This window comes from Sorghum bicolor, chromosome 2, assembly GCF_000003195.3.
Source record: "Sorghum bicolor cultivar BTx623 chromosome 2, Sorghum_bicolor_NCBIv3, whole genome shotgun sequence".
In the NCBI taxonomy this organism is placed as follows: domain Eukaryota; kingdom Viridiplantae; phylum Streptophyta; class Magnoliopsida; order Poales; family Poaceae; genus Sorghum; species Sorghum bicolor.
In genome coordinates, this window is record NC_012871.2 from 23,125,587 (window position 1) to 23,143,193 (window position 17,607).

General features: G+C 54.3%; 2 protein-coding genes across 2 annotated transcripts in view; both read left to right on the forward strand.

The window, feature by feature from the left end:
- The window catches only part of LOC8063860 (sodium/proton antiporter 1), a 52,124-nt gene that overhangs the window by 21,151 nt on the left and 13,366 nt on the right, over positions 1 to 17,607 (forward strand). The window contains exons 7-8 of the mRNA XM_002459841.2: positions 13,952 to 14,013; positions 14,105 to 14,407. Of these exons, the coding sequence (XP_002459886.1) occupies positions 13,952 to 14,013; positions 14,105 to 14,407 (365 nt within the window). The remainder of the gene's footprint in view (positions 1 to 13,951; positions 14,014 to 14,104; positions 14,408 to 17,607) is intronic.
- On the forward strand, positions 5 to 9,544 carry LOC110432967. The gene is made up of 2 exons (XM_021454326.1): positions 5 to 1,147; positions 5,929 to 9,544. Exon 2 carries the CDS (start codon positions 8,383 to 8,385, stop codon positions 9,508 to 9,510), a length of 1,128 nt encoding a protein of 375 aa, XP_021310001.1. The 5' UTR covers positions 5 to 1,147; positions 5,929 to 8,382; the 3' UTR covers positions 9,511 to 9,544.

The following is a 17,607-nucleotide window of genomic DNA, read 5'->3' on the forward strand; positions in this document are numbered from 1 at the left end:
TGTAATTTTTGTTTGTTTTCCATGATATGCTTATGCAAATATTTGTGTCTTGTGCTCTCTGAATTGTTTTGGAAATTTTAATTAACCTTTAATGTTATTTTGTTCTTTTCCTTAGTTGCTAATGAAAAGTAGCAATCTAGATTTTCGTACTCATATCTGTTATCAATTCAAAATATTGCCTGTATTTTTCTTTATAGAAGTTATACAATTCAGTAAATTTACTTGAAGGAGAAGTGCAAAAAATATTTAAACATGTCAGATTTAGTAAAGGATAATGCTGCATTTTATATTTCTCTTTTATCAGAAATGCTCTATTTGTATAGAGATGTATGTATTCCATGGCGCAAACATCATGAGTCTGGATTAAATCATGTTTTACCAAGTACACACATAGAGATGTATGTGTTCTATGTTGCAAACAATATGAGTCTGGATTAAATCAATATACTTGAATGTAGATAGAGTGGAGTCTATATTTTCTGTAATATATCTTATAATAACTAGAAAATTATTTATCAGAATGGCCTCCACAAAGCAAATACATACTGTCATTATATTTACAGTATAAAGTGTAGACTGCAGATATTCTATTTGTTTTTTATGATATTGTGAAGGCTATACTTTCTTGCCTTAATCCTTAACTAATGAAACGGTAAAACATAGCTCTATTTTTTTCTCGAACACGCAGGAGAGCTGCGTATCATTATATTAGTAGAAGAAAAAAGGAGTCATACATAGACCCAACACTCTGTCATGTACAGGCGCATGTACTCGCGTCGCCGCAGGGCGCGCGACGTCCGTCGCGCAGCAGAACGCGCTGAGCGCCTGGGTCAGCAGGGAAACAGGCTAGGCGGCTAGGATTGTAGGGAATAAAAGATTTAGTTGGTTGTTTTCCTTTACTAGTTGGTTGCTTTCCTTTTTTAGTCCTAAAGTTTAGGAAGGTTTGTTGGGACTAAAGGCTATATAAGCCTGTGTAATCAGACCTTGAGATTTATAAAAAAGAAATATCAATCTATCCTACCTCTTCTCTCTCAAGCCGGCGGCAGGGGGCATAACCCGTCGACGTGCTCTAGGTCTGGGGGCATAACCCGACCAGCAGCCACGGACAGAGGCTACGAACTCCGTAGCCGCGGTCCTCCTACCCTAGGTCTTGAGGACCTTGACAACCTGGTATCCAGAGTCTCCCGATCCGCTTCCACAGCACCTCCCAGCCACCCTCCCTCGCCCCTGTCCACCTCCAATCCGTCACCCATGGCTGATCAGCCCACCCTCGCCGACCTCATGGAGAAGCTGCACGCCCTCACCACCGACATGTCCGCGATGAAGGCCGAGATGGAGGGCCTGAAGGACAGATCGTCCTTTTCGGAGACCGGCGGCGGTGGCCGCACCGACGGGCAGCGGGATCTCGACAGACCCCCCAAGTTCCAGAAGCTCGACTTTCCTCGCTTTGACGGCAAGTCGGACCCCATGCTCTTCATCAACAAGTGCGAGTCCTACTTCAGGCAGCAGCGCACTATGCCGGAGGAGCGCGTTTGGATGGCTTCCTACCAGCTGGAGGGTGTCGCCCACCTCTGGTTCATCCAGCTGCAGGAGGACGAAGGCACGCCGCCTTGGGGCAGGTTCAAGGACCTCCTCAACTTGCGATTCGGTCCAGCCCTCCGTTCGGCACCCTTCTTCGAGCTCGCCGAGTGCCGCCGCACGGGCTCCGTCGAGGATTATGCCAACCGTTTCCAGGAGCTTCTCCCCCGCGCTGGCCGCATGGAGGAGGCACAACGGGTGCAGCTCTTCACCGGGGGCCTCCTACCGCCGTTGAGCCACGCCGTGCGTCTCCACAACCCCGAGACGCTCAACGCAGCGATGAGCTTGGCACGCCAAGTGGAGTTGATGGAGCTGGACCGCCTCAGCCAGCCCCCGCCCAGGGCTGCCCACCGCGCGCCTCTACCAGCGCCGGCCCCGCGGCCAGCCCTGCCAGCGCCCCAGCCGCTGCTGGCGTTGCCAGCACCGGCTCCCCCGGCCCCTGTGCCGGCCCTCCCTGCTCCCCCGCCGGCGCGTGGCGCGGGCGCCCAGGCGAAGCGACTTTCCACCGAGGAGCAGGCGGAACGTCGTCGGCTCGGCCTCTGCTACAACTGCAACGAACCCTACTCCAGAGGCCACAACCGCGTCTGTCGCCGGCTCTTCTACCTCGGCGGCGTGGAGATCGAGGAGGGCGCTCCAGCAGAACAGGACGCGCCGGCTGAGCAGGATGCACCGGTGTTCTCCCTTCGGGCCGTCACCGGTATGCCTGTCTGTGATTCCATGCAGGTGCGCGTCACCATTGGGGCTGCGTCATTCACGGCCCTCCTGGACACGGGGTCCACGCACAATTTCATCGCCGAGGCGGCTGCTGCATCAACCGGCCTCACCATCGACTCCGGCTCCCGCCTCTCCGCTATGGTGGCCAACGGGGAGCGCATCTCGTGCCCTGGCGTTCTCCGCCAGGCGCCGCTGTCCATCGACAGCGAGGAGTTCTGCGTCGACCTATACGTCATGCCGCTCGCCGGCTACGACGTCGTCCTCGGCACCCGGTGGATGGTCACCTTGGGGAAGATGGTCTGGGACTTCGCCACCCGCACCGTGGCCTTCACACGCCATGGCCGCCCCGTGTGCTGGGCAGACATCTCTGCACCCCAGACCACGCACATCGCCGCCATCACGTCCCCAGCAGCCCTACTGGACGAGCTGCTGTCCGCGTTCGGGGGCCTCTTCGCCGAGCCCGTCGGATTACCTCCGCAGCGTTCTCGCGACCACAGCATCGTGCTCAAGGAGGGCGCGCTACCGGTGGCCGTCCGACCATACCGCTACCCGGCGGCGCACAAAGACGAGCTGGAGCGGCAATGCGCGGCCATGATCGAGCAAGGCATCGTCCGGCGCAGCGACTCCGCGTTCTCGTCCCCGGTCCTCCTCGTCAAGAAACCGGACGGCTCGTGGCGCTTCTGCGTGGACTACAGGGCGCTCAATGCGCTCACGGTCAAGGACGCCTTCCCGATTCCCGTCGTCGATGAGCTCTTGGACGAGCTCCATGGGGCGTGTTTCTTCACCAAGCTTGACCTACGCTCAGGTTACCATCAGGTCCGCATGCGGCCGAGCGATATCCACAAGACGGCGTTCCGCACTCATGACGGCCTATATGAGTTCCTGGTCATGGCGTTTGGGCTTTGCAACGCTCCTGCCACGTTCCAGGCCCTGATGAACGACGTCCTGAGGCCGTTCCTTCGTCGTTTTGTGCTGGTATTTTTTGACGACATTTTGATTTACAGTCATACATGGGCAGACCATCTGCGGCACCTGCGCGCCGTCTTCGGGGCGCTCCAGCAGCACCAGTTCTTCGTCAAGCGATCCAAGTGCGCCTTCGCTGCTTCCTCCGTCGCGTACCTCGGCCACGTCGTGTCCGCGGCGGGCGTCGCCATGGACCCAGCCAAGGTGCAGGCAGTGCGCGACTGGCCGCTGCCCCGTTCAGCCCGCGCGATACGAGGCTTCCTAGGCCTGGCCGGGTATTACCGGAAGTTCGTCCACCACTACGGCTCCATCGCCGCACCACTCACCGCTCTTCTCCGGAAGGACGGCTTCTCCTGGACAGCAGATGCGGCTGCTGCGTTTGCCGCCCTCAAGGAGGCGGTCGTGGAACCACGGCTCCGGTCCTCGCCATGCCGGACTTCTCCAAGACGTTCGTCGTCGAGTGCAACGCTTCGTCTCACGGCTTCGGGGCGGTGCTGGTCCAGGACAGCCACCCGGTAGCCTTCTTCAGCCGGCCCGTGGCTCCCCGGCACCGCGCTCTCGCCGCCTACGAGCGGGAGTTGATTGGGCTTGTCCAGGCCGTCCGCCACTGGAGGCCGTACCTATGGGGGCGTCGTTTTTTGGTCAAGACGGACCACTACAGCCTCAAGTACCTGTTGGATCAGCGGCTGTCCACCATACCGCAGCACCATTGGGTGGGCAAGCTCCTCGGCTTCGACTTTGCCGTGGAGTACAAGCCGGGACACACCAACGCCGTGGCGGATGCCCTCTCCCGCCGCGACACCCCGGAGGAGGGCGTCGTCTTGGTGCTGTCCGGGCCACGCTTCGACTTCATCGCGCGTCTCCGCCAAGCTCACTCCACCGACCCAGCCCTTGCGGCCCTGCTGGACGACATCGGGAGCGGCGCCCGGACCTTGCCGTGGGCCGTGACGGACGGCCTGGTTCACTACAGGGGCCGTTTGTACCTACCACCGGGCTCCCCGTTGCTGCAGGAAATCTTGCTGGCTGTCCACGAAGAAGGACATGAAGGCGTTCAGCGCACCCTGCATCGTCTCCGCCGGGATTTTCATTTTCCTCACATGAAACGGGTGGTGCAGGACTTCGTCCGCGCGTGTGCGGTGTGCCAGCGCAACAAGCCGGAGCAGCTGCACCCTGCGGGCCTGCTGTTGCCCCTTCCTGTTCCGCAGGGTGTTTGGACGGACATCGCCATGGACTTCGTCGAGGCGCTGCCGCGTGTCAAGGGCAAGTCCGTCATCTTGACGGTCGTCGACCGCTTCAGCAAGTACGCCCACTTCCTGCCCCTGGCGCACCCATACTCGGCCGAGACAGTGGCCCAAGCTTTCTTCACCGACATCGTGCGGCTGCACGGCATCCCGCAGTCCATCGTCTCCGACCGTGACCCGGTGTTCACCTCCAACTTCTGGAGGGAGCTGCTGCGTTTGAGCGGCACAAAGTTGCAGATGTCTTCGGCGTTCCACCCACAGTCCGACGGGCAGTCGGAGTTCGCTAACAAGGTCATTATAATGTACCTTCGCTGTTTGACAGGTGACCGGCCACGCGACTGGCTGCGCTGGCTGCCTTGGGCGGAATATGTCTTCAACACCGTCTTTCAGTCGTCGCTGCGGGAGACGCCGTTCCGCGTTGTGTACGGGCGCGACCCGCCCTCCCTGCGCTCCTACGAACAGGGGGCAACTCGTGTGCCGGCTGTGGCACAGTCCTTGGCCGAGCGTGCGGAGTTCATCGACAACATTCGACATCGCTTGGAGCAGGCCCAGGCTGTACAGAAGCGCGCCTACGACCGCAGCCACCGTCCGGTCGTCTTCCTGGTGGGGGACTGGGTCCTGCTTCGACTTCGTCACAGGCCGGTGGCGTCTCTGCCGCAGTCGTCTAAGGGCAAGCTGAAGCCGCGGTTCTACGGTCCGTACCGCGTCGTCGAGCTCATCAACGACGTCGCCGTTCGCTTGGCCTTGCCTCCCCAAGCTCGCCTTCATGACGTGTTCCATGTCGGGCTACTCAAGAAGTTCCATGGTGACCCCCCGCCGGAGCCGCCAGCGCTGCCCCAAGTCCGTCACGGCGCTGTCATTCCTGAGCCCGAGCGCGCAGTCAAGACGCGCCTGGCACGAGGCGTGCGCCAGGTCCTCATTCTCTGGAAAGGAGCGTCACCAGCATCGTCGACATGGGAGGATCTTGACACATTCCGAGCTGCCTATCCTCTATTTCAGCTCGAGGACGAGCTGCCTGTCGAGGAGGGGAGAGATGTCATGTACGGGCGCATGTACTTGCGTCGCCGCAGGGCGCGCGACGTCCGTCGCGCAGCAGAACGCGCTGAGCGCCTGGGTCAGCAGGGAAACAGGCTAGGCGGCTAGGATTGTAGGGAATAAAAGATTTAGTTGGTTGTTTTCCTTTACTAGTTGGTTGCTTTCCTTTCTTAGTCCTAAAGTTTAGGAAGGTTTGTTGGGACTAAAGGCTATATAAGCCTGTGTAATCAGACCTTGAGATTTATAAAAAAGAAATATCAATCTATCCTACCTCTTCTCTCTCAAGCCGGCGGCAGGGGGCATAACCCGTCGACGTGCTCTAGGTCTGGGGGCATAACCCGACCAGCAGCCACGGACAGAGGCTACGAACTCCGTAGCCGCGGTCCTCCTACCCTAGGTCTTGAGGACCTTGACACACTCTCTCTCACACACACACACCACATCACCCCGTCCCTGATTTCTATTGCAATATCACCTAAAGCTGAGGTTACATCGACCAAGTGTGCTAACTAATTAAGACCCCCTAGCAGTGAGCAAGGATAGACCCTTCGCTCCTGCCAAACACCCCCAGTGGGCATCATCTTTAGCAATACTAAGGGCTGTGTTAATGTTTGGTACAACCCCATTGAAGGTACAGTCGTTCCGATGCTTCCAGATGCTCCAGGCGCCAAGAATGACGATAGAGTTTAATCCTTTTCTCACATCCCCAGCGGTGGCAGCCTCCGCTTTCTCCCACCAGTCCTCCCAGGCTGAATCCCCAGGCTGAGGCGTGAGTGAAGAGAGTCCGACATGCTGCAATAGAGAGAACCAGAATTGCCTAGCAAAAACACATCCAATTAGGAGGTGTTGAATGCTTTCCTCTTCCTGGTCACAGAGCAGACATTTGGTTGGGTGGGGAAGACCTCGTCGAGCAAGCCTATCAACTGTCCAACATCGGTTATGAGCAACAAGCCACTTGAAAAAACGGCATTTTGGAGGAGCCCATGACTTCCATATTCTCTCATATGATCTGAACTGTATGGCGCCCTGGAAGAGTGCATCATATGCAGACTTAGACGTGTATTTACCTGAAGCTGAAAACCTCCAAATGTGTTTGTCCTGTTCCCCTTCATGAAGCTGAACATTAGATAATTTATCCCATAATTCCAGGTATTCCATCAGTGCTTCTACGGGTATTCCGACTCCAATATCATCAATCCATTTGTCATCAGTCATGGCCTCCAACACCGTACGCCTGCCTGTTCTTCTTTTAGGGACCAAACGAAAGATTTTTGGTGCTAGTTCCTCGATATTTTTTCCACCGAGCCATCTATCATTCCAGAACAGTGTGTTGGCTCCATCTCCTACCTCAGTAATCACTGCCATAGAGAGGAGACCCTCCACCTCTTTGCCAACTTGAAGTGGTAGACTTGCCCAAGATTTATTTGGTTCAGCTTTTTTCAGCCATGGCCATCTAGCTCTGAGTGCTAAGCTCAGAGATTTCAAGTCCGCAATTCCCAGCCCCCCAAGTTCTTTAGAGCGACAAACTTTGGGCCAAGCGATGAGGCAATGTTCGCCATTTGCTTCCTTTCTTCCTCTCCATAGAAATGCTCTTCTAATTTTATCAATTGCCTTAAAAGCCCATGACGGTAGCTCAGTTGCCATGGCTAAATAAACTAACATTGCAGTTAGGACATGTTGGACCTGCACCACCCTTCCTGCCTTTGTCATTAGGTCTGCTCTCCATCTTGGCAGTTGGTCTGCTATTTTATCAACAATTGGTTGGACTTGGTTTTTGGTCAGCTTCTTGATGGAGAGGGGCAGCCCAAGATACTTGCACGGGAATTCCTGAATACCACAAGGTAGAAGACTTTGGATAGTCCCCATGTTTTCTTCGGAACACTGGATTGGCATTACATTACTTTTGTGCACATTTGTTTTGTCCCGAGGCCTCCCCAAATAGCTGGAGCATTCTCAAGGTAAGGGTGATATCTGCTGCTGCGGGCTGGAGGAAGAGAGCTACATCATCAGCATATAATGAAATTCTGTGTTGAACCAGCCTTCTAGCCAAAGGTTGCAAGATTCCTTCCTCATTGGCCTTTGTGACCATCAAGTTTAGCACATCCATCACCAAGATGAAAAGCATTGGAGAAAGAGGATCTCCCTGGCGGAGTCCTCTCCTATGTTGAATAGTTTCTGTTAGAATAGGCGCCCTATGGGCTGGCCATGGGCCATGGGCCTGGCACCCAAGCCTATTTGGCTTGGCTGCTCATTGTTATAGTAAATAGGAATAGTACCACATTGTCTACCCACATGGGGTGTTAGTCCTATGTATCCTATATAATCAGCCTATGAGGCCCAATGCAATATATCAATCAATACCGAGACATATTTTCTCTCATGGTATCAACCGCCTTTTGATCCTTTTCTCCGCTGCCCTATCCGCACGCAGGCTAGGACCTCGCGACGCACTCCCGCGCGCAGCCTTCCCAACAGCGTCGCCAGCCCAGCCATGGCATCCACTCCACCAACCTCTCTGTCAGATGCCACTGATGCAACCTCTGCTGGGGCTGACGTCCAGGCTGATGCAGTTGCCTAGCGCCTCGCCCAGGAGAAGGCCAACGCGGCTGCCGCCGCTGCTCAGCATGCCGAGCGCGCACGCCAGGAGGCTCACGATGCTGCTCTGGCACGCGCCATCCAGGCCGAAGACGAAGCCAAGGCTGCTACCGCGGAGCGTGATGCCGCTGCACAGCGCGCCAGCGATGCCCTGTCACGGGCTGCCAAGGAGCGCGCGGCTGCTGCTGTCGCCCTCGCGCCGGAGTCTTCTGGTGCGTCATCTGGAGGTACGCCGGTGCCTGATCTGCGTGCAGCCATGCTTCACCACGAAGCTGTGGCTCTCCTCCAACTCCACTCTCAGGCCGTTGCGGTCAGCAACATCCGGAACCACGTCACCACCATCCTCGACGTCGATTCTGGTAATTTCAGCCGTTGGTGTGATCAATTTCTCCTCATCCTCGGCAAGTTTTCGCTTCAGGACCATGTCCGCGAGGATCCCCTAGACCCAATCTCTCCTGATTGCGCTCGGATGGACTGCGTCGTCAAGTCCTGGATCATCGCCACGCTCACCGACGATCTAGGCGAGATCATCTCCGCACGGGGCTCCACTGCCCGACACGCCTGGCTCGCCGTCGAGTCGCAGTTCCTCGGCAATCGGGAGGCCCGCTCCATTCAGCTGGAGACGCGGTTTCGCAACTTCGTCCAGAGCGACCTCTCCATCACCGAGTACTGCCGCAAGCTGAAGAAGATGGCCGATGATCTCACGGCCGTCGGCGAGGTCATCTCTGACCGCACCCTCGTCCTCAACGTCATCCGCGGCCTTAACGAGCGCTTCAGCCACGTCGGCACGCTCCTTCGCCGGGCCAAACCTTTCCCTACCTTCCTGGAGGCGCGTGAGGATCTCGTCCTCGAGGAACTCACCATGGAGAACCGCAAGGAAGCTCCAGCTGCTGCACTCGCCGCCTCCACCACCACCACCCCGGCCTCTGCGTCCTCTGGTCCGGGCTCCGAAGGCACTGATGGGACCTCCAAGGCTCCCAACAACCGTCACAGCAAGCGCGGCGGTGGCGGCAAAGGCCACGGCAACAACAGCTCTTCAGGACAGGGCTCCATACCTCCTGGTGGCACAACGCAGCAGCAGCAGCAGGCCACTGGACAGCAGCAGCAGACTGTCGGAGGGCGCCCTTGGCCCAGCTTCTACAATCCTTGGTCCGGCACCATCCAGATGTGGCCAGGGGGCCCTCGTCCACCTCTGGCGCCCATCCCGGTGCCCCCTCACCTCCAGGCGCATCACCAGGCACAGCAGCAAGCGCAACAACAGGCCCTGCTTCCCCAGCAGCAGCAGCAGCAGGCGCTTGCTGCCCACCAGCAGGCTGCTCCCATTGGTGCTGGACCATGGGTCGCTCCGGGGTTTTACAACCCTATGACCGGCCTCCCCTCCTAGGACTCGACGGAGCTCGTCGCGGCATTCAACACGACCTCACTGACCCCTCCTTCGAGCAACGAGTGGTACTTCGACACAGGTGCTACTTCACATATGACATCTCAGCCTTCTTCACTTTCACATGTTCTATTCCCGCGGTACCCTAACCCTTCATCTATTGTTGTTGGTAATGGCTCACTTATTCCTGTTACTGCCGCTGGCTCCACACTGTTATCACCTACTTTACGTCTTAATAATGTCCTTGTGTCACCACAAATTATTAAGAATCTTATCTCTGTTCGCCAATTTACTACCGATAATAATTGCTCTGTTGAGTTTGATCCCGCTGGTTGTTCTGTGAAGGTTCTTCCAACTCGGAAAGAGATCGTCAGGTGTAATAGCTCCGGGCCGCTATACCCTCTTTGCCTTCCACCAGCACTCTCCTTCGCCGCTCAGGGCTCCTCTCCACTGTGGCATCGGCGTCTTGGGCACCCCGGTCATGAGACCGTCTCAAAGCTCGCGTCTAGTGTTTCATTTCCTATTCAGGACTGTTCAGATTTATGTCATGCTTGTCAACTAGGGCGCCATGTTTGTTTGCCCTTTCCTGTGTCCACCTCTCGTGCATCTAGCAAGTTTGATCTCATTCATTGTGATTTATGGACATCTCCAGTTGTTAGCATTTCAGGTTATAAATACTATTTGGTCATACTTGATGATTGCACTCATTATTTGTGGACCTTTCCATTACGACTTAAATCTGACACTTTCAGCAAGCTTGCTCACTTCATCGCCCATGCCTCCACTCAATTTGGCGCCCGCGTCAAAGCTGTCCAGTACGACAATGGGAGAGAGTTCGACAACTCCAGCACCCGGCAATTCTTCCTCACCCAGGGCATTCACCTTCGCATGTCCTGCCCTTACACCTCGCCTCAAAACGGTAAAGCTGAACGCATTATTCGCTCTATCAATAATGTTGTTCGCTCCCTGCTCTTTCAGGCATCCATGCCTCCCTCCTACTGGGTGGAGGCCCTTTCCACGGCGACTGTTCTTCTCAACATATTGCCCACCAAGACTCTAGAGTTCTCCACACCTCACCTTGCCCTGTTCGACAAGCCACCCACATATGATCATCTACGAGTCTTCGGTTGCAAATGTTATCCCAACACGTCCGCCACTGCTCCTCATAAACTTGCCCCAAGGTCTGTCCAATGTGTTTTTCTAGGCTATTCTGCTCACCACAAAGGGTACCGCTGCCTTGACCTATCATCTAATAGAGTCATCATCTCCTGACACGTCATCTTTGATGAAACGGCTTTCCTTTTTGCTGAGCACCATGGTCCTAGTACTCCTGCAGACCTCGAGTTCCTTGCTGATGACACTACTGATGTCGTGCCCACTCCTATCGGACCGTTGCACAAGTTTTTGCCTGCAGGAACTCCACCTAGTGCCTCCGACACCACCAGCGCCCCTGCCGGTCCCTCTGTGGCCGTGCCTGGGGCACACCTGGAGCTTCCAGAAGATGCTGATGATCCTCCGACGCCCGCGCTCTACATCCCCCCTGCGCTGCGAGCATCGAGGACTGCAACCGCGCCACGCGCGGCCACGGAGCTAATTGGCGCACACAGCAACGCCTCTCCACGCCTGCCGTACGTCCCGCCCGCGTTGCGCGCCGGCTCGCCATCCTCTGCGCCATCCACGGGCTCCCCCGCGCCTCCTCAGGCGCCTCGTGGGCCTCCACCGGGGTTTCCACCTCTTCGCTCGGCTCGCGACTTCACATACCACTACTCGCGTCGACCGCGACCACCACCGGCTGCTCCTGCACTGGCCGCCCCGACTGCTCCTGCACCAGCCGCCCCCGCTGCTCCTTCACCGGCTCCTACGGAAGCCGCCCCGCTGCCCAAGGGCGCGGTTCCTGTTCCACCAGTGGCCAATCAGCACTCCATGGGCACTCGTTCGAAGAGCGGCTTCCGGATGCCTGCCGCCTACCATGTTGTGCCTCTCTCTCCGGTGCCAAAGACCTTCCGAAGCGCTCTTGCTGACCCCAATTGGCGAGCAGCTATGGAAGAAGAACACAGTGCTCTCCTCCAGAACCACACCTGGGATCTTGTGCCCCGTCCACCTCGGGCCAATGTTGTCACTGGGAAGTGGATCTTCAAGCACAAACTTCAGTCTGATGGCTCCCTCGAGCGGTACAAGGCACGTTGGGTCCTCCGTGGTTTCACCCAGCGACCTGGTGTGGACTTTGATGAGACCTTCAGTCCGGTGGTGAAGTCCGCTACTATCCGCATAGTGCTATCCTTGGCGCTCTCTCGCCGCTGGCCTATTCATCAACTTGATGTGAAGAACGCCTTTCTTCATGGCAATCTCAGTGAGACGGTGTATTGCCAGAAGCCATCCGGGTTCGAAGATCCAGCTCATCCGGATTTCGTCTGCCTCTTGAAGAAATCGCTCTATGGCCTGAAGTAGGCTCCTCGTGCTTGGTATAGCCGGATGGCCAGTTACTTGTTGTCTATTGGGTTTGTTGAAGCCAAGTCAGACACCTCACTCTTCGTCTACCAGCGTGGATCAGACACAGCCTATCTGTTGCTCTATGTTGATGACATTGTCCTCACAGCTTCATCGACCAATCTTCTCCGGCGGATCATCTCAGCACTGCAGCGAGAATTCGCCATGAAAGACCTTGGTGAACTACATCACTTCCTCGGCATGCATGTTCAGCGAAGTGGTGATGGACTTCTACTCTCACAGCGACAGTACATGTTGGATATTTTAGATCGCGCCGGAATGGCTGAGTGCAAACCATGCTCTACTCCAGTTGACACCAATCCTAAGGTTGCTGCAGCTGAGGGGGCCCCTGTGTCTGATGCTACAGACTTCCGCAGTCTTGCTGGAGCTCTTCAGTACTTGACCTTCACCCGTCCAGACATTGCGTATGTTGTTCAGCAGGTCTGCCTTCATATGCACGACCCCCGGGAGCCTCACCTTGCTGCCCTGAAGCGGATTCTTCGCTATGTTCGAGGCACTCTTCACCTTGGTCTCATGCTGCGACCGTCTACTTCGACTGATCCTGTCGTCTACACCGACGCTGATTGAGCTGGTTGTCCGGACACTCGCAAGTCCACCTCGGGGTATGCCGTGTTCCTTGGCGACAATCTTGTCTCCTGGTCCTCCAAGCGCCAGAACACGGTATCAAGATCCAGTGCTGAAGCCGAGTATCGCGCGGTGGCCAATGGAGTTGCAGTGGCTACCTGGTTGCGCCAGCTCCTTCTCGAGTTGCATGCCCCTCTTCGGCGCGCCACACTGGTGTATTGTGACAACATTAGTGCTGTCTACATGACCTCCAACCCGATTCAGCATCAGCGAACCAAGCACATTGAGATCGATCTTCACTTCGTTCGGGAGCGAGTCGCCATTGGTGATCTTCGTGTTCTGCATGTTCCCACCTCTTCACAATATGCGGATATCTTCACCAAAGGCCTACCTTCTTCAGTATTCACGGAGTTTAGGTCCAGTCTAAACGTGCAGAGTGGCTGACGATTCGACTGCGGGGGCGTGTTAGAATAGGCGCCCTATGGGCTGGCCATGGGCCATGGGCCTGGCACCCAAGCCTATTTGGCTTGGCTGCTCATTGTTATAGTAAATAGGAATAGTACCACATTGTCTACCCACATGGGGTGTTAGTCCTATGTATCCTATATAATCAGCCTATGAGGCCCAATGCAATATATCAATAAATACCGAGACATATTTTCTCTCAGTTTCCCCGGGACTGCCATTAAGGAGAACTTGGGTGGAGGAGGTTGAAAGCAACCTGCAAAGAAGGTCACACTAAAAAGGGTATATGAAATGCTAAGACAAAGCATTTAGAGACTAACAATGTTCATTTCTAGTTCCTTCTAGGTTGAAGTCACCTTAGACTTAATTTGAGTGTCTATTCTTTCTTATTTACAATTACATCTCCTAGGTTGGAGCGCCCCCCCCCCCCCCCCAACACACACAGAAAAAACCTTTTGGACTGGTCAGCGTAAAGGTTGTAGAACCACATATTGTGGACTTTTATAGCTTTATGGAAGGCCTAGCTACAATTGCAGTACATCTGCAGTGCAAAATGCATGTATCCATTATGACATCCTTTGGTGGGTCTGGATGCCTGGTGACTCAAGTTTGAAAAGATCAGTAAGCAACTAAGCATTTGCACCATGTAAATATGGTCGGCACTTCTAGACTCATTCAGGGAGCATGTGCCATGTGGTTAATAATACATAAGGCTTATTTTTATTATATCTGATCTTATACGGAACTAGATTGCTGTATGCCTTTTTATGATATGGTTTCCACTTTTGCTTTATAGTCAAGTGAGATAGAACTTGGCGCAGTGTTGTGGAGTTTTGCGGTTTATTTTATGTGTGCCAGCAAAATGCTATGTCATTTTCTTGAAATGAACTACTTTATGAACTGGCAGGGCTTGTTTATTCCCTCAGCTGTTTCGCTGGCAGTCCCACTGGCTCTGATGTCCCTCACCAGGTTCTTAACCAGTGACAACTATGGTATTGGTATACAAATTGAAACAATGGTAACAGTGTCTCATCTAACAGTTTTTCTATATTGCGAACAGTGAAGCAAATGGGTCGTCTCAGAAATCTTCCAGCTTGCTGTCATCAGAGCAGATGGCTCCTCGGGGACAACTTGTATTAGGTGTTGGAGTTGGAGCATTAGTGTTTGTTCCGATCTTTAAAGCTCTCACTGGCCTGCCACCTTTCATGGGTATGCTACTTGGTCTTGGGATTCTCTGGATCCTGACAGATGCAATACATTATGGAGACGCTGAAAGGCAGCGGCTGAAAGTTCCACAAGCACTATCACGGATTGATACACAGGGAATTTTATTCTTCTTAGGTATTCTCTTATCAGTTGGCAGGTAATTCTTCTCCTCTCCTTTCATTTACTAGAATTATTTCAGAAACACAAATGTACCACTGAGAATTGTATATGTTTTGTATACAATATTGTTAATAATGAATGAACAAAACATTTCAGGTAGAGATTTATTTTTACTTGTTGTACTAGATATAAGTACATTTGCAAAACAACTTTTTTTCCTCGAATACGCAGGAGATCTGCATGTCATTGCATTAAGAGTGAAAGCAATGAATATTGCGTGGAATAATAATTGGATTGATTGAGAGACCTATGTACATATATATAGGGGTGAGGAGATCCGGTGGTTTATAGAAACAAGACCAACCAGGATCTCCTCATATCTCTCTAACCAACAGGGCTGGCCGGCTGCTATACCAGGCGCATGCCCCTACCATATACACGCATAGCACATATATAATCTAACACACCCCCGCAGTCACAGCGTCGAGGCGTCGGACGTTGAGACTGGACCGAAACTCCGTGAAGACAGAAGTGGGCAAGCCTTTGGTGAAGATGTCAGCGAACTGGGACGTCGTCGGGACGTGGAGGACGCGGACTGCTCCAAGAGCCACTCGTTCTCGAACGAAGTGAAGATCAATCTCAATGTGCTTGGTACGCTGATGCTGAACAGGGTTAGCAGACATGTATACAGTGCTGATGTTATCACGGTAAACCAAGGTAGCTTGCTGCAAAGGTGTGTGAAGCTCAGCAAGTAACTGACGCAGCCAAGATGCCTCAGCTACAGCATTGGTGACAGCACGATACTCCGCCTCGGCACTGGAACGGGAGACAGTATTTTGGCGCTTGGAGGAACTGCGTAGCCTGAGGTCGACTTGCGAGTTTCAGGACAGCCTGCCCAATCCGCGTCAGAGTAGACCACCAGCTCACTCTGACTAGAAGCACGCAAATGAAGACCCAAATCAAGAGTGCCACGAACATAACGAAGGATCCGCTTCAAGGCTGCAAGATGAGGCTCACGCGGATCATGCATGTAAAGACACACCTGCTGAACAGCATATACGATATCAGGCCGAGTGAAGGTGAGGTACTGTAAAGCGCCAGCAAGACTGCGAAAATCCGTAGGATCTGAAATAGGGTCACCATCAGCAGACAACTTCGGGTTGAGATCTCCTGGAGTTGAACATGGCTTACAGGCAGCCATCCCAGCACGATCCAAAATATCCAACATGTACTGGTGCTGTGACAGAAATAACCCAGAGGGAGTGCGCTGAACTTGCATGCCCAAGAAATTATGAAGCTCACCCAAATCCTTCATGGAGAATTCTTGCTGGAAGGAGTCAATGATCCGACGAAGCAATTCCGTAGAGGAGGCTGTCAAAACAATGTCATCCACATATAGCAAGAGGTAGGTAGTATCCTGACCACGGTGAAACACGAACAGCGAAGTGTCTGTTTTGGTCTCCACAAAGCCCAGGCGCAGAAGGAAGCTTGCAAATCTACTGTACCAAGCACGCGGCGCCTGTTTCAACCCATAGAGAGAACGATTGAGGAGGCACACAAAATTTGGGTGAGTGGAATCCTCAAATCTTGAAGGCTGCACGCAGTAAAGTCTCAGATAGGTTCCCATGAAGGAAAGCGTTCTTCACATCAAGCTGATGCACTGGCCAGTGGCGAGAGACCGCAAGAGACAGAACTGTTCGGACAGTAGCAGGCTTCACAACGGGGCTGAAGGTCTCATCATAGTCAATGCCAGGACGTTGAGTGAACCCACGAAGAACCCAACGCGCTTTGTAGCGTTCAAGAGAGCCATCGGCCTTAAACTTGTGTTTGAACACCCATTTGCCTGTAACCACATTGGATCGAGGTGGACGCTGAACAAGATCCCAAGTGTGGTTAGCAAGAAGTGCAGAGAACTCCTCCTGCATAGCTGCGCGCCAATTGGGGTCGGCAAGCGCGGCGCGGTAGGTCCTCGGGATGGGTGACAGGGAGGCAACCTGAAGAGTGACCGGCTGTGGTTTGACCGGCTGTCGAAAGCCGGCCTTTCCCCTCGTTCTCATGGCATGCTGATTGGCCACAGGAACGATGCGAACAGCCCCAGCAGGAAGGCGTGCTGAAGCAGCAGAAGCCGGTGTCGCAGGCCGAGGTACTGTTGGAGCAGCGGGTGGTGGTGAAACCAGGGGACGCGGGCGACGGCTGTACGTCAGGCGGACAGGTGGTATGGGCGCCAGTGCAGCCATATCAGTCGGGGAAAAGTGGACTGCGGGCGCCGGTGGTACACAAAACCGCCCCAGCGTTGAAAGCCGAGCGGTGGAGCTACAGGTGCATAGCCGGCGGCTGTTGTTGGCCGGCTGGCTGCCGGGCTAGTCGTCGTCTGAGCAGCAGGTGCTGGTGATGGCCGGCTGGAGGCCAGGCTGGTCACCGGGGGCCGGCTGGCTGCTGGAGACCTGCTGAACACCAATGGAGCCTGGTTGGCTGCTGGGAGGTGCAGGCTGGTCGGCATGGTAGTGTCCAAGGGGTGGCAGCCGCGTGTGGCTGCGCGGTAACACCTGGAGTACCTGTAGGAACAAAAAATGATGGCACTGGTGGAGCCACCACAGGGTCAGTAGATAAAAAATCGAAGTCCTGAGACGCGGGGCATTCAGGGGCCTCGGAGAATGGGAAGGAAGTCTCATCAAAGACAACATGCCGAGAAATAATGATCCGGTTGGAGGACCGGTCGAGACAGCAATAGCCTTGGTGATGAGGAGAATAACCGAGGAAGACACACAAGGATGAGCGGGGAGCGAGTTTGTGTGGTGCAGTGGCAGACAAGTTGGGATAACAACGACAACCAAAGACACGAAGATGCTCATAAGTTGGCGGGGAGCCAAAAAGAGCTTGATGAGGAGTGTTGAAGTGAAGTGTCTTGGTAGGAAGAATGTTAAGAAGCATGGTGGCAGTGGAGAGTGCCTCAACCCAATATGCAGGTGGGACACTGGCCTGAAATAGTAAAGAGCGAACAACGTTATTAATGGTTCGGATAACATGTTCGGCTTTACCATTCTGAGATGAAGTGTACGGGCAGGACATGCGCAACTGAACACCATGGGAGAGGAAGAAAGCACGGGCGCTGAGGTTGTCGAACTCTCGGCCATTGTCGCACTGTATGCCCTGAATAGGAACACGAAACTGAGTAGCGACATAGGCAAAGAAGTGAGACAAGGTGAAAAAGTGTCAGACTGAGTCGAAGTGAAACGC